Consider the following 16,391-nt stretch of genomic DNA (forward strand, 5'->3'; position numbering starts at 1 on the left):
CAATGCAAAGCTCTCAAAATGAACGGAGTGACAAGTCGACAATGGACCCATTGACAAACTAAAAACAGAGAAGCAGATTTCAATAGTTCACATGAAAAAATAGGTCCAATATTCAATGTAAAAAGTAATAAAATTTCAAATGTCTCTTAACTCATTTCTACTCCGAGGCTTGTTTTAAAAAGCCAAAAAAAATCGCAAGGAAGTAAACTACAGATTTTTAACAGGAAAATTTACAAGATAAATGGGGATAGGTGAGCACTTCTCTTTTATAATTGATAAAACAGTGTGTCTTCTATCAAACAACGATGATATACATTAGGTACCAAAATGCTATAAAATTGCTCATAAAGTTATATACTTCTCCATAGGAGAAGTTGTTATCATTAAGACTTTAAAATTGTCACATCTAAAGCTAAGTTCCTATTGATTTTCTTGTAGCATAACAACCACATACTCTTGGGCCTAATATGAGGTAGTATTTTATGGAGGTCTCATAAGACATTATTACATTGAGGTGACCATGTATCATGTATCAGTGGCCAAAATATGTGTCAAGGTCCCATCAATGCATGACTTTCATGGTTTAGGGTTCACATTGTAGATGGGATTCCCTTGCACATACAATTGACTGTGCTGGAATATTGATTTTAAGGGTCCCAATCGAGCTAGTGCATAGATTAAACTTCTCAAGATCAAATGTAGGCAATGACTTCTTACTTGCTTTGTGTCATTTGTTACTTTGAAGGACTCTCCGAGAGAAGTTCCTCACGACTTTACTCAAGGAGGATTAATGGCCCATACTTAAGGTCATGCCATTAAGCCCTATGCCATTTTTCTTACACACAGTACACTTGGCCGCTGCTGCGGGGCTATCGAGCAGTCGACGCCTCCGCGTTTCCTTCCCCACCACCACGACTGCCAGGCGTCACAACTTGCAATTTGACTCACTGCGAGTTCTCTCCCCTCCATCTTTCCGATGACATGATCCCCAACCCAAATTTCTCGAGCATCATGTGAGGTGATCTCTCTCTCTCTCTCTCTCTCTCTCTCTCTCTCTCTCTCTCTCTCTGTCTGTGTGTGTGTGTGTGCGCGCGTGTGCGTTGAATGTGTTAGTGTGTTGCGGCAGCTTCTAATTGGGCCAATCCTTCCTGCAGATTCGCCTTAACTTCTGCCTTCGGAGGTAACGAAATTTTGCTGCTACGTCTCCTTCTCGCCATGTTTGCATGCATACTCGCAATCTGTAGCAGGCAAGCATCAGATTTATATAATACATCTCCCGATTTAATGCAAATTGAGTAGTCCTGGAGAGGAGCGCCCGAGATTGGATTTCCACAGTGATTCTCCTCAGGCATGGTCAAAACCAATTATTACTGCCTGGCCATGGGGGCTTTCTGGTTGGTCTCATGATTCTTCGCCATTTCTGAAGAGAGAAATGAAAGAAAATGAAAAGTGGAGAGAGAGAGAGAGAGAGAGAGAGAGAGAGAGAGAGAGAGAGAGAGCTTGTCTGTTGTTTTGAAGGGAAAATGGTACTAAGCATACGATTAACTGGTCCGTGTGATTTTCTATCATGTTTATGTGCTTTGCATGGCTAAATTCTCCACTTGCGGATCTAGATTTTCATCTCCGTCAAAGACAGAAAGTGGTGTGCTAGTATTGTATATGAGATTGTTGCAAAATCATGCAAGACGTTTGGTAAATTTTGGATTGTGAGTCCCAAGGTTGGACAAGTCTTGGAAGATCGGACACAACTGAAACTTCATATTGGGGGGATAAGATTATGAGTCCAGGGGTTGGACAGGCCTTAGAAATTAAGACACTTGATTTTGGGAGGATAGCAGGTTGCATGCCAATCTAGGTTTCCGTTCGTATTAAGGGCTGTTCGAAAGCAGTGTGATAGTGTCACTCTCATTTGAGAATTTTGCAAATCATGCAACGATACATACATTATGAACTGGTCATTAATGCTCATCTTCCAATGCATGCAAGGGGTAATCTCCGGAGACATAAACCCCTAGTCGAGCGTAAATGCATGCATGGGTTTTCAGAAACTTGACAAGTATGTTCAATCATGCAATGCACCAATCATTCTACTCTTCCACGTAGCCCTCTTACCTTGTTGTCAATGAGGAATACGAATTTTGATTTTCATTCTGTATCATATGTTTATGAAGAGTTTGAAGAGATCGAGGTAAGCCTGGGTCAACAAAATTAAAGAATTGCCATCTTTATGTTAACTAGTAGAGCTGCCTTTTTATTGTCATTGAGTTATCTCTGGCTGCATCCCCTCACAGCTTGTTTGTACTTCTCACCCCAGCAATGTTCTTACAGTTGTAGGCGTTAGATTCGTTGCCAGCTACTCTGAATACCCCTTTTCATAGACCATTAAGGAACCTATTTCCTCAGGTAGAAGAGCTTATTCTCACGTGTGCTCGTGTCTATGTGCACGTCCTGCAGTTGGGAGACATTTTTGTGGTTTCTATGTCTGGCTAGCCTTAGCTCTCAGCTCAATGTAACTTGGGAGGTATTCATTTTTTAGGCTCCCATTTAATGAGGTCAATCAATGGTCCAACAATTGTGAGTGGCTTTCAACCATGTTATAGTGAGCCTCTCCAATCCTCGTACTGCCCCGTGTCCATGGTTCTCCATTAAATTTGATGCCCTGTGTATTCATTGTCCCTGCTCATGTACTCTTTACTCTTTACTCTTTACTCTTTACTCTTTACTCTTTACAGTACTACTACCAGAGGATGTCAACGTAACACATGAATGTCTTCTTGAAATCTATGAATAAATTTAGATGTTTTATGATAAACAGTATGGTTTTTTAGGTGTCTTTAATGCTTTTATAGGCAACTACACAACCAAAAAAGGAATGCAGCCTGTGTGTTTCAAGAGGCTTCCTAACTTCAACTCTTGACTTTGATCTATTATAAACAGCCTGGTTTTTAGGTGCCTTTAATGCTTTTATAGGCAGCTACACAACCAAAAAAGGAATGCAGCTGTTAGGCATTAAAAGCTGTAGATGATAAACAAGGTAGCAACTAGTCTTTTTTGGAAGTATGTGAGAATCATGCTGTCTGTGCGTTTCAAGAGGCTTTCTAACTTCAACTCTTGACTTTGATTTATGATAAAATTGATTGGGTTTGGATTATATTTAAGGCTAAATTAAAATTAGTAATTAAAATATCAACAGCTTCCCAACAACAAGTGTTCTTGGTGAACAATTGTTTTATCATCCTCCTATTTTTTTTTAGAGGTACCAGGATATTGCATGGCCAGTGTGAGACAGGTCAGTGGCTTGTGTTGGAGCCAGTTGGCACTGAAATCTGAGGTATGTACACTAGTTTATGAGGCTTCGACAATGTTCTAAAATTTGGACGGCCACTTAAGGATACTCGATGAGTGTAGCAGCAGTCTGGGGTGTCCCAACCTCCGAGAGATCTCCATGGAAAATTGCCGTCATGAGCAGTGTAGCAAACTGCTGTACTCTGTCGATACAGGGTGAAGATATTGCGTGAAGATCCAGAACTGAGTGTGAAAACAACTCCTTGTCGTGAAAGAAGTGCCAATAGACCTGCAAGTGTCCTGCCCAATAGGATCTGTGGTGTCTGTAGTCAAACTGTCTGGAGAAAATGGAGAAGCCCAGGAACCTTCATGAGAATAATCGGAAGCCTGCCAATGCATGAACCTGTAACCCAGGGGGGCCAGGTGGCTAAACCGTGAAAAACTCCAGGAAGCCAGATGTAGCAATCTGCGCCGTAAACGTCCTCCGAATCAAGGAAAGCCAGACTAAGTAGTCTACATTGTAGAAGTTATCGTAAGTTGCAACAGTCGCTGATAGACCGCACGGACCACCACCAGATGGTGTCCTGTCCGTAGGTAGGGTAATCCAAGATGAGGGGAAAGCCAGACTCAACAGTCTGCGTTGTGAAGGGCCTCTTGGAAGAGGTGTGGTCAGACCAAGTTGTCTGCTCCGTAATCTTCCTATATGAAGAAGGAAAGCTAGACTGAGCAGTCTGCGCTGTGAAGAACCTCTGAGAAGAGGAAAGGCCAGATCAATCTGTGCGCGTCGTCTTACCTCTATCTCCTGCCTCCAATCCTCCGGTGTCAATCAAAACAAAATCCGTGTCAACAATGCCACCAAACCGCATTGCGGTGTCGCTCTCAATGCAAATGAGCTGGGAGTGGCCTACCCCCTACGTCGGGGGATACGTCTGGTGTAAGGTTACCGAGGGTAACTCTAAGCAACTCTGAAGGTAGCAATCCAAATGATCAGGAGTGTAGAAGAGCAACTGCACTACCATCCAAGCCAAGCACCGGGTGACTCCGGATGTAGTCGCCTGATTTCTGTATCTTGCGGGTAAACTCTCTTAAGAGAGTCCAAAGCACTGAAGTCCCACTCCAGAGTGTAGATCCAAGCAACTTAACCTGTCCAAGAAGAGATCCATGATCCTCTCCCTAAGTCCATGTAGATGCTCCTGTGTAAGCAAGTGATCTGACTTGTCGAGGTCAAGTGGTAAGTGTGTGTCCACCAAAGATGGTGGTGTCTTCTCGGGGAATGTCGGAATCTTATAAACCGCCGAATGATGGCTGGAATGAATGGATCTCCCAAGGATCGTATGCTTGTTGCTGATCAAGCCGATGTAGAAGATACCGTGTACTGCAACAGTCACCAAGAGACCGCACGGATCACCATCGGATGGTGTCCTGGCAGGAGGTAACTTCATTCTCTGTGAAAAACACAAGCCCAGAGGCTGCTGTCCACCCAAAAACGCAATTGCAAGGTGATGAAAACGCTGCTGTCCATCGATTTTCAGCGTGCTTGTATACTCCAAGTGGGGGTCTGAAGCGATGCAGAGGGTGGGGAATCAATGTCACGACCCCAGGTGGGCTGAAAACAGAAAAAAAACAGCAGGTGTATGGCGGAAATCTGGTGGAATGGGCCGGCAAGGCACCGGATGCCAAGCCAGTGTGGAAGGCAAGAACCAGTGCGTGAGAAGCTGAGCGCTGCCCCTCCATGCTGAAAACGCAGCAGATCCCAAAAATGCAAGAGACAACAAAATTCCTCATGGATTGGAGGGGTTTTCAGCGACAAAATTGCCCAGAAAGTGTAGTGCTGGTAAAAACGCTGACTTGATCTGAAAAAAATGCAGGTGGAGGGGGGTCCTCCGCGACAGAAAAGTGCGTTGTCATATAGAGCTAGAAACAGAGTTACATCACATTTGTCATTGTCCGGTATATTATGAGATATGAGACTACTTTCATTGTCTATTCAGAGAGGGCTTTGGAACATTGGCTAGAGTCATGAGATATCAGGATCAGATGTCACGTGACACATCTAACCCTATGTGTACGTGGACAAGCTACTTCATGAAGTGGGTTGGGTTGGGTTCAGTTCAGTTCAGTTAGATTAGGAAGTGTACTGCCATTTTTGTGAGTTTGTTCGCAGACCGTACATATCCAGACACTTAGATAAGATGCATATCCTCTGGTTGCACACAGCATGATCATCAACATTACCATCAGAATCCATCAGGAGCATTTTCTAGTGTACATTCCCTATTTTCCCTATTTTGGCCATTTTTCACTTATTAATTTCAAGTGACTTTTGTTGGGAAACTGGGTAGGGCGATTTGCCTAAGACAATACATAAGAAAACCCTAGCGCTAGCAATTCTGGCAGAAGAGGCAGCAGGAACTTGTTCAACAGGCACCTTCTCAACAAGACCCCCCACCGGCGGTAAACCTAGCGTTTTCAGCCAAGGACCCAAGATCAGCCAGCGTTTTCATTTGCAATCAGATCAGCCAGCGTTTTGCTTTTGGAGATCCAAACCGGTGGTAGCAGAACCAGCAAAAGACAGATCAGCCCTAGCGTTAGCAGATTGCACAGCAAGGGACTTAGCGTTTTTGAAGTAAGATCCCAAATCAGCCTAGCGTTTTTGCATTTGCAAAGCTTGGTGTTTTCGGCCATCCCCCAAGCCTGGCGTTTTTGCATTGCAGTTCAGCCCCGGCGTTGGCAGACACAGTAGGACCTAGCGTTTGCAGGCGTTTTTGCATTCAGGATCAGTTTTCAGCCCTAGCGTTTTTGGTTGCAGATCAGCCCTAGGCGTTTTGCAGATCCACGGCGACGGAACACCAAGAAGCATCAACATTTTCAGTTTTCAGCGCATCGTCGTCGTACCGTTACCGACATACAGTCAGAATTCAGCAGATAAAGATTTGCAGATTTCAGCCATTAGCATTTTCAGATTTCAGCCCGTCTCGTCGTCATCCTCATCGTCGTCGACATCGTCAGCAAGTCCAAGCGTTGTAGAGATTTGTGCAATCAATAGTAGACCGCTCTCCCCATAGAGAGTGGGGCCTTCGGAGGAGGGTTTGACAACATTCTGGTGTCGTATTCTTCTCTCTCTATCTCTCAGTCTCAGTACCTTCATTGATAGTGTTTATCCACTTTGTTTGTGATCACTTGCACTCTCATTAAGGAACGGAAGGCTCTCCCTTCCGTAAGTAAAAGAAACCCTTGAGCACGGTTCGGAGCACTCATTTTGAGCAAAGTTCAACATTCACTTCCGCTGCACCTTACATCAGAGATGCCTCGGGTTGCTTTTGCTAGAGCTGCGCAGACACAGGGAGAGTCGCTTGAGGAGATTAGGCAGGGAGAGACATTCAGAGAGGGAGATGACTGACTTCTTTAGAGGACGGTCTCAACAACCAAATGAGCATGCTTCACAATAGACTTCAGAGCTCACTTATAACAGAGGTATATTAGTTGACAGAGCCATTGAGCTCGGGAGAGCTAGACGCCCACCTCTACGAGGGCAACCACGACGTCAACGGAGGCTCCATCAGAGGATTAGGACTATTCTAGCACGACATGGGAGACACCCAATACAACTATTTACAGAGGCGGACATTGACGAAGCTCTTCAGCGACCGATGTAGTACTTCTCGGACAACGCCCGATGCCGGGCATCCTCGGGCATTGATGATGATGTTAGTCTTTCACTTTACTTCACTTCATTTTTATTTTTGTACCCAGACATTGGATTAGATCCACCAAGATTGTATCAATTTGGTCTTACAGGTGATTTTGGCCTTTTGAAGACGTTTAATATATCATTTCATTTCATTTCATCTCTCTCTCTCTCTCTCTCTCTCTCTCTCTATATATATATATATATATATATATATATATATATATATATATATATATATATATATATATATATATATATATATATATATATATATATATATATATATATAGAGAGAGAGAGAGAGAGAGAGAGAGAGAGAGAGAGAGAGAGAGAGAGAGAGAGAGAGAGATGAAATGAAATGAAATGTTATATTAAACGTCTTCAAAAGGCCAAAATGACCTCTGAGACCATCAGATACAAAGTGGTGAATCTAATACAATGTCTGAAGTACAAGTACAAAAAGTACTGAAAGTAAAAATGAAAACTGAAATGAAGTGTGAAATGTGAAATGTGAAAATGTAGAATAGGCCCTCAATGACAATCTGGGTGTCGTGCTAGAATGCCTCTGATCCTTTGCTGGAGTCTCCGTCGATGTAGTGTGCTCCTGTGTCTCGGTCGTGGTTGTCTCGATCTCCCGAGCTCAATCGCCTTGTCAATGAGGGTGCCTCTGGTATGAATGCGAGTACAACCCTGTGCTGGTGGTTGGTCTCTTGGCTCCCTCGATCCAAAGAAATCTGTGATCTGTCTCTGTGACTGTCGTACTCCATGTCTCCCCAATAGACTGTCTCTATGTCGGTGTAGCTCAAGTAGATGTAAGCCAAGGCATCTCTGGTCCTGATACCTCATGACTCTATCTAGGGGTCCAAAACCCTCCCTGAATAAGCAATGGAAGCGCCCTCGTATCTCATAATACACAGTGCAGTGGCATATGTAGTGTAGCTCTGTCTCTGGCTCTCTGCCGCATAGTTGACATATCCTAGACTCTGGTGGTATCCCTTTGAATCTACCCGTCTCAATCTCCAGTTGGTGTGAGGATGTGCGAATCTGACCAATAGCACATCGCAGACCATGAGATAAATGAGTGTCCATGTAGTTCGGACGAGTCACAAACCCATCCCCTGAAAGTTGGAGAAGGTGCTCTTTGTAGAAAGCCATCTTCGTGCCCAACTCCTGTATCGGCTCTACCCATGTCCTCCTGGTGTCCAACTGTATAAGATCCTGACGAATGAGTCTAGTGATCTCCGTCCGTGTGACTGGCAGGGAGGGTGCATCCAGGGAATACTGAAAGGGAGGCAATCTATCCATGCTGAGACCATGCCTTTGAAACCATGAGGTCATCTGTGCATACCAACATGATGCATCTCCCTGCATCGCTAACTGTCTAGAGGACTCAAGAGCCAGTCTAGTATATCTACCTCTATGTGTATCCCATAGACTGTGCATAAAGGACACTGATCTGGTAAGAGCCTCAATCTCTATAGGAGGGGCGGCTACCTCCGCTCGAATAATCGCATGTGGTACAGAGGCCTTGGCTCTAATCATCCGGGATATCATAAATACCAAGGGTCTCTCCATGTTCCTCCAACTGTCATGATTCACAGATGGTCCCCAAACTTGGACCCCATAAAGCATAGCTGAAGCAACCAAAGTATCAAAGAGCCATAGTTTTGTTCGTGGTTCTTGAAACTGAACCTGCGAACACATCCTCTCTAGCCCTCTTAATGCCGCATAGGCTCTGGATAGTCTAGTCTCTGCTGCTCTCCTCAGGGTAAACCTCGGTCCCGTGAATACCACCCCCAGATATGTATATTCATCTGTGTACTCCACAGTGTCCTCATCATATACGAGTGTAGGTGCCGATCTCTTGACCCACTGTGGTGTGGTGTTAAACACCATAACCTTGGTTTTACCAAGGTTCACAGACAGTCCACTATCCTCTGCAAAGTTGTGCAATGCATCCAAATGTCTTTGCATGCCCTCTGGCGACTCTGACATTAACACAATATCATCAGCATATAATAATAAAGGGATCCATGTCCCTGCCAGCTGAGCGCCTCTGTCACCCTCTCTGTCAATGTAGTCAGAGACCTCATCTACATACATACCAAAAAGTGTAGGGGACAAAGGACACCCCTGTTTCACTCCAATAGTGGAATGAACAATGTCAGAAATTTCCTAAGGAGTGCATACCCGGCCAGTCACTGAGCCGTATAAAGCCATGATCCCCCATATGATCTCTGTGGGTACTCCCAACTTCAGTGGCCTGTGCATCAATCTGGCCCTCGGCACTGTGTCAAATGCCTTGCGGAAGTCCACAAAGCAACAATACATCCGTCTCCCATGTGCCCGACCCTCCTCAATAATGGCTCTGAGTGTAAGAATATGGTCCAAAGTGGAGAAACCCCTCTGAATCCAGCCTGCCCTGTTGCTCGTATGCCCTCATTTTCTGCCCATTTACTCAGTTGCTGTTCAAGAATGGATGCATACAACCGTGCCAATGTGTGCCCTATCATAATAGTATGGTAGTTCCCTGGTACCGTGGGGTCCCCTGCCTTGAAAAGAGGTACAATAGTAGATAATCTCTAGGACTCGGGTAGTCACACATGACATGGTTAAACAACCGCGCAAGAACCTCTGACAGTAAATCTCTAGCATGTATCAAGTGCTCTGCCACCAAACCATCATGATCATATGCTCTCCTAGTCCTCATCTTCTCAATGGCATTCTTCACCATCTCAGTGGTAAAGAAGGTACTAGTGGTTGGACATGGCTCTAGAGGGTCTGGTAATGGTGGTTGCCCAGGTACTGTATATAATGATGCTGCATATTGACCCCAAATCTCGGGAGAGGTAATCACTGGAGGAGGTGAGTGCTCATGGAAGAGATGCCAGGCCTCACCTGAATCTCGGCTCAAAAAGAGCTGATACAAATCACGTTCCATGTGGGCTAAAAAGGCCCGCTTCTTCCGTCGTACTAAACGCCGAAGGGCAATCCGAGATTGTCTATATGTAATGACTCCAAGTATAAGCTCGCTCTGAATCTGAACTCTCATCTCTCTGCACTCCTCATCATACCAACTATTCTGAGGCATGTTTCCCAGAACGTCTTCTCTGATCTGGTTGAGTGTGTGGGTATGCCTCTGCTGTTGCCCCATGCAAGATCTCCGTCAATAAAGTGGTGATCTCCTCCACTGTATATACGGGCTCGGCTGCCCCCATCCGTCTGTAAATCTCTTCCACATAAACTGAATCCGTCTCTGGTGTAAAAGTATACCGTGTGTGTGCAATCCTCCGTGGTGTCTTAGAGACTATACTCGAAAGAGACTGAAAAAGTCAGGAGAGCATGGTCCACTGCTACTCCAACAGGCCTAGGGCCCACACTGAGATCTTGAATATGAGAGATGAAGCTCGGTGAAGTCATGACATAGTCCACTGTACTGGCCCCATGTTTGTGTGGGAAGCATGTGAATCCGCCAGACGAAGGAAAAATCTCTAGACCATTAAGTATGGCCAGACCATGCGTAGTTGTCATCTCCATGAGATATCTCCCATACTCTGTGTGCTCTTTATCATGTGAGTGTCTGTCAAGTCCCATCTCCGATATATCCATCTCTCTAAGCATCTCCTCCGAGGTATCATAAAATACCGTTTGGGAGTTGGCCGTCCTGGCATTAAAGTCTCCCAAGAGAATGATATCTCCATCTCTAGAGAACTCCCATATGTCATCATCAAGTATAGAGAAAGGGGATTGCCCTCTAGGTGAGGTATAGACTGATGTGCTAGGGGGAAAGTAACATATAGCAATGTATAAGAATCTGCCTGTCTCAGCTCTCAGTCTCACCCACATGTATCTCGCCTGGTCATCTCTCCGGACAATCTGTAATAGTGGTTGCAACTCTTCCTTGAATAAGACTGCTACCCCTCCTGAACCTCGACTTCCATGCTGAGATCTAGCGTCTGGCCGACAAGCTGTCTCCTATAAATAGCCAGTCACACTTGGTCCAGATTTTTGATGTGTCTCCGAGTAAAAGACAACGTCTCTATCTCTGAAGCTATCTTCAAAGGCACCCACATCCAGCCTATATGATCCATTACAATTCCATGCCGCCATCCGGAGTGTGGTCCCATATGTCTCGCACCGTCATGCTGTGCGTTTTTCCAAAACCACTACTTTCCCTCCTCTGTAAAAGGCAATTTTTCCCTTCTCCCTTGCTGCCTTGATCTCTGGCATCAACTCTTGCATATGTGCTATTTGTGCTAAAGTAAGGTCATCCCCCATAAATATTCCAGTTTTCTTAAGTGCCGGTCTCTTCTTCAGGAATTCCTTTCTTGTTTCCAAACTCGGGAAACGCAAAATAAGTGCTTTCTCTTTGACGTTTCCGTTCTCATCCACTCCCTTCTTTCCTACTCTCCAAGCACCTGTGTGCATAGGTTCCGGGATGCCCATGCGCTGCAAGAGTTTCTTCACTTCGTCTTCTACATTTTGTGTGTCTTTGATACCAGTAATACGCACATGGAGGGCTCTAGTCCTCCTCTTCTGTTCCTCCTCAATGGTCATATTGATGATGGTAGAAGTTTGTGCGGCTTCTGGCATCCGGGCCTTCCCTTTCTTTGCACCTTCGATCCATTTTTCTGCTTCATCAACTTTCTCCTGTGTTTTAACAAGGCGCTCCGCCCATGAGGAAGCCTCTTTCGAGTTTTGTTCTTCTCCTTCGCGCAGAGTTTTCACCTGCTCCTTAATATCTTCGAGCTCCTTTAACATCCAGGGCTGATTTCCCCCTTCCGTTTTGGGCATAATTTTGCAAGCTGCAAGTTCCCCTTTAAGCTCTGCAATCACTGCATCTTTTTCCTTCATGCATTTTTCCATATTGGTTTTCCAAGATTCAAAGCTTGTAATTGCCTCATCCAACTTTTTCTGCATAATACATTCCATTACATTCACTTCTGCACGCATTAGAGCCTGCATCTCCTCTTTCACAGATAAATACATCTCATCATGCCGATAGAGAGAGGGAGCGGGGGGCAGTGCGCGGGGTAGCGGGAGCGCAGGGGCATAAGCAGGGGTTAACGAACCTGCGTGTTCGAGGTGATGACACAGAGGCCTTCGGGTCCATACGCAGGAAAACAGCGGGCTGCGGGCTCTTGAGCCATCGCGCCCCTTATTCAGCTGGGCGCCCCGTCGAGGGCTGGTCTCCTTACCTCCTCAGCGTGGGGTCTGGTCAGGCCGAGAGAGAGAGAGAGAGAGAGAGAGAGAGAGAGAGAGAGAGAGAGAGAGAGAGAGAGAGAGAGAGAGAGAGAGAGAGATGAAATGATATATTAACGTCTTCAAAAGGCCAAAATGACCTATGAGACCAATCTGTTACATACTGGTGAATCTGATGCCATGTCTGAGTACAAAAAAAGAGATACTAAATTGAATCTAGAAGTGTGCTATATCAGGTCTCCAATCCTAGCTATTGCACCATCCGTTTCGTGGCATCTCCTCGTGTTATTTCAGCAGCCAACGATGCGCTCTTTAATAGATTCCAAAAACCTTCTTTGAAAAGCTAGTCCCCCTCGTGTGGTAGATTGGTCATGCCATTTCCCTCTTGACTAGCAAGTCTTGAATTCAACTCTCGTCCGATAGATCTTTGAGGTCTCTTGGGATAGTTTCCCACGACGTTAAAAATTCTGGTCTTCTTCTTCTTCTTCTCTTCTTTTTGGGGTGGTTGGGGGGGGCGGCGCAGGTAAATAGCCTGGTTAGGCTTCAAGGTACATCTAGAATATTTTGTATTTGATGTGTGGGTTCCTTATATGTTGCATTGGTTAAAAAATAGTCTGATTATGCTTCAAGGTACATCTAGAAGAATATTTTATATTTGATGCTTGGGCTCCTTATATGTTGCATTGGTTAAAAATAAGCTCATACTAGTATTATTGAAGGTGATGGCCTTGACATTTGCATTGTTTACTGGTTAATGTAATTTATCATGCTGCAGGTGGCATTCAGTCAAGTCAACCTCCACGAGTCTCACTTAGAGCTATGTTTGATATAGAAATTAATATTTGAGGCGAAATGCTAGGATCAATTATTCAGCTTTTGAAGGTGCCCTGGATCAGATCTGTGGTAGTGGAAAATGAGCCACCTGTTTCAATTATTGAGGTTGCACAGGAGGGGCAAACTGCATCAAACATTGGTAACCCTAGAGCAAACAATTGTCCACCATCTGCCTTACCAGAAGAATGCAGGGCAGAATATCCAGAAAGTGAACAAATTGATCAAAATCCCAAATGGGTTGCTGTAGATTTGTCGCCATGCATTAGAGAGGATGCTTGCAAGGTGCAGTTAAGAGTTGTCGGCGAGAATCAAGCTGCAGATAGCCTTAAGCTTGATTTAAGAGTAGCAGGGGAGCCTTCCACATCAAATGCACTGGATGCATGTTTAACCTACAGAAGGGATTCCAGTATTGAGATTTCAACCGATCAACAATACCAGTTGCAACAACACAGCATCACTATCACTGTACAGATGCCACCACCTCAGCCAAATAGTGTGGATCCCTTGAAAGGTCAAGAGGCAGGATTCGTGCGGACTGTGAGTGCAATGAGTACGGAAAGCACAGCAGAGCATTGTCGGTATGTCCTATAAGAATAAATGTTTCACAAATTCTATTGCATGTGGGCCACGTATTGTCTTAACCACTAGTATTCTATCATTCGAGAGCATGTTAGCAACACATGGCAGTTGTAGAAGCTCGGTATCTGTAATTGGCTTGATTAGCCTTGGAAATATGCCAGAAGTAAGAAAATGTGCTCGTATTTCAGCACATTGTGTCCTTGAAGACTTTACATCTGCACTAACAGCATCTATAGACATTTCATTACTTGTCCATTAAAGACAAGATGCGATGTCTGTCCTTCTTATCCTCTGTACTCTTGAAGGAGATAATTTAGCCATTAGTTTACATATAACTGTTTCATTGGGCCTTGGTATGCTGCAATGTAGAGGCTAACTCTTTTTCTGCCAAATTTTCCAGAATTTGTCAGCTGACAGCAGATGAGCCCTTGATCGAACTTGGTTGCCACTGCCGCGGGGAGTTGGCCAAAGCTCATCGCAGCTGCATACAGCAATGGTTTAACAACAAGGGGTCGAATAAATGTGAGGTCTGCAGGTACTCTTTTACTCGTAGACTTAACATTCTGAAATCTTTTATTTTCCATTCATTATGCCCTCTGCTCATTGTACGCTTATCCTCATAGACAGGTGGCCACAAATCTTCCAGCTCCCATATCGCCACCCATGGTAAATGTTCTTTACTGAAGTAATTCTGCTTTGAAGTTGACTGTTTGCTTGCAACTGATTTCCATGTTTTGCGTATTGAAAGCACAATTTTTGGGTTTGGAGACGGAGCCATTCGTACAGACATGGACCATTGCGGCGATGGCAGGGAAGGGTATGGCATTTGTTATTCTTGTTGTCACCCATCGTCGTCACAAAGTTGGACCTTGATTGACCTTCTCTTTCAGGGACAATTCCATCCGCTCGTGGCTGCACTTCTGATCCTTGTAGCAGGGCTGATGTTTGATGTTCTAATATCATATTACTTGGGGGCCTCTGCTCTTCCTGTGAATATAATCATTGGTACTCCATTAATTCAGCTATGCATTGTTGGGTGAACGTGGGTGGCATCTTTGCATCTCTTGGCTTGCTTGTACCGTGCTTGTTATCATTAGTCTAATATGTTGACTATCGAGGTAGTGTTGAAAAAGTTCAGTTTACTTGCATTACAATTGTTTTCCTCTATATCTGTAGGTGTACTAGTTGTTCTTGGCTTGGGGACGGGGGCTCGTCTGATCATGGAATGCTGCCATCACCGAAGTGTGAGTCGAAGCATAAGGAGAATGGAGATTGCTGCTGATATGGATCATCTCCATTCGGCGAATGGGCTTTAAAAGTTTCCTTTGCCATGTACAGATTTCATAGTTACCTCAAAGATTTGTGTAAACGAAACGACATGTACATATGGTAAAGCATCGGGGTATATCTTATAGATATGAGGTGTCAACCTCCAATTGGGTCTAGAGATGCATCATTGTTTATGTGCGTGTTGGAATGCACATTGGGCTCAAGAATAAAAAGCCGTCTGCGGGATACTACCACCACTAGTTTGTTTTCCTAGAAATGAGAAGAGTCTAGTCCTTATATCCTAATCTCGTGACGTGCTTGGGAAGCATAGCCGAGAGAGAAATTCTACAGAGTTGGATGCCTCTTTCTGCATACCTCTTTCTTTTAAGCATGTAACTCAATGCAGAGAAAGGAATTCTACAGAGTCGGAATTATGAAGTTTGGGGAAAGATCATGCTTACTGAGTGTTGAGAAAATGTGTGCATTGTATACTCCAGAACTAAGTCGCCTCTTAGTTTGTATGGAAGTGACATAGAGTAGTCTAAAAACATGAGCACATTGCTTAAGACTGCATTCAAAGCACTTGCCTTAGAAGTGGGACACTCACGTGGTCCTGTTCTCTGCCTCGAGGTCGCAGCTTTTATGGCCTTATAAAGATATGCTCAAGAAGCTTCAATTTGTTATTTTATGAGCTGTTTACAATTATTAAATGCATTTGCTGCTGTAAATTCGGTCACGTTCCAGAGTCGATTGTACCCACTTTATTCTAGATGATGGATGGAGTCGTTCCAGCATGCGGACCTTGTTAAATGCTTATCATGCTTTGCAACCTATTGATTCCCAATTATGAAACCCAAGAGGTGCCTCACATATTGTAAACAGCAGGAAAATTGTGTATTCACATTTATAGACAGTTTTTTGACATGGTTTTTAATTGAGAGGGGGGGAGTAGTTTTTTAACTCGAAACATTGAAGTGCACGGAGTGGTGGTGGCCCTTGTAAATAAGGGGAGAGTTGAGCAGCATTTTGCGAGTAACATTCAGGTGGGGGCGCTTGTTTTTTGCTATTAGGTGCTAGTTGAGCTCAATGCTAGAACTACCTCCTCTCACACATGCTATGAAGTGTGAATAAAAGACCTTCGCGAATGGGTTGGCTCTTGTGACCGTTGGATTAGGTGGTTTTGGCACATGCTCCTTGCACATTACCATGTCTGTCTTTAGTGGTATGACACTATCTTCTAACTCGTCTTTGTGAGATACTTTTGCAAGTCTCAATTATGTAGTAACATTTATCGTTCCTTGTAATGATATTGCCTCTGATGGTGCTCAATGATAACTTTTATCACGGCAGACTTGAGTCTCCTTTTGGATGGATGTGGTCCTCTCTTGGATGAGCGCTCTTGCTGTGAGAGAGGGAGAGAGAGAGAGAGAGAGAGAGAGAGAGAGAGAGAGGATTTATGGGCCTTGACCCATGCTTATGCTTCTTCGTGTAAAACTTCTCTAGTCTACTAGGATGCCTATGCCCAAATGCC

General features: G+C 44.4%; 1 protein-coding gene across 2 annotated transcripts; it reads left to right on the forward strand.

Moving 5' to 3' along the window:
* Positions 1-809: 809 nt before the first annotated feature.
* Positions 810-15,309, forward strand: LOC147450208 (RING/U-box superfamily protein). Of its 2 annotated transcripts, XM_086519498.1 has the most exons (11): positions 810-924; positions 1,008-1,018; positions 1,155-1,180; positions 1,300-1,394; positions 12,954-12,999; positions 13,075-13,590; positions 13,992-14,126; positions 14,215-14,257; positions 14,340-14,408; positions 14,482-14,596; positions 14,768-15,309. In XM_086519498.1, exons 1-11 carry the CDS (start codon positions 810-812, stop codon positions 14,905-14,907), a joined length of 1,311 nt encoding a protein of 436 aa, XP_086375624.1. In that variant the 3' UTR covers positions 14,908-15,309. The 2 variants fall into 2 exon arrangements, with proteins under 2 accessions (XP_086375624.1, XP_086375623.1); XM_086519497.1 differs by lacking the exons at positions 810-924; positions 1,008-1,018; positions 1,300-1,394 and having other exon boundaries at positions 1,162-1,180; positions 12,954-13,590.
* Positions 15,310-16,391: the final 1,082 nt, after the last annotated feature.

The sequence above is a fragment of the Adiantum capillus-veneris genome, chromosome 9 (assembly GCF_014529385.1).
Source record: "Adiantum capillus-veneris isolate H3 chromosome 9, ASM1452938v2, whole genome shotgun sequence".
NCBI lineage: Eukaryota > Viridiplantae > Streptophyta > Polypodiopsida > Polypodiales > Pteridaceae > Adiantum > Adiantum capillus-veneris.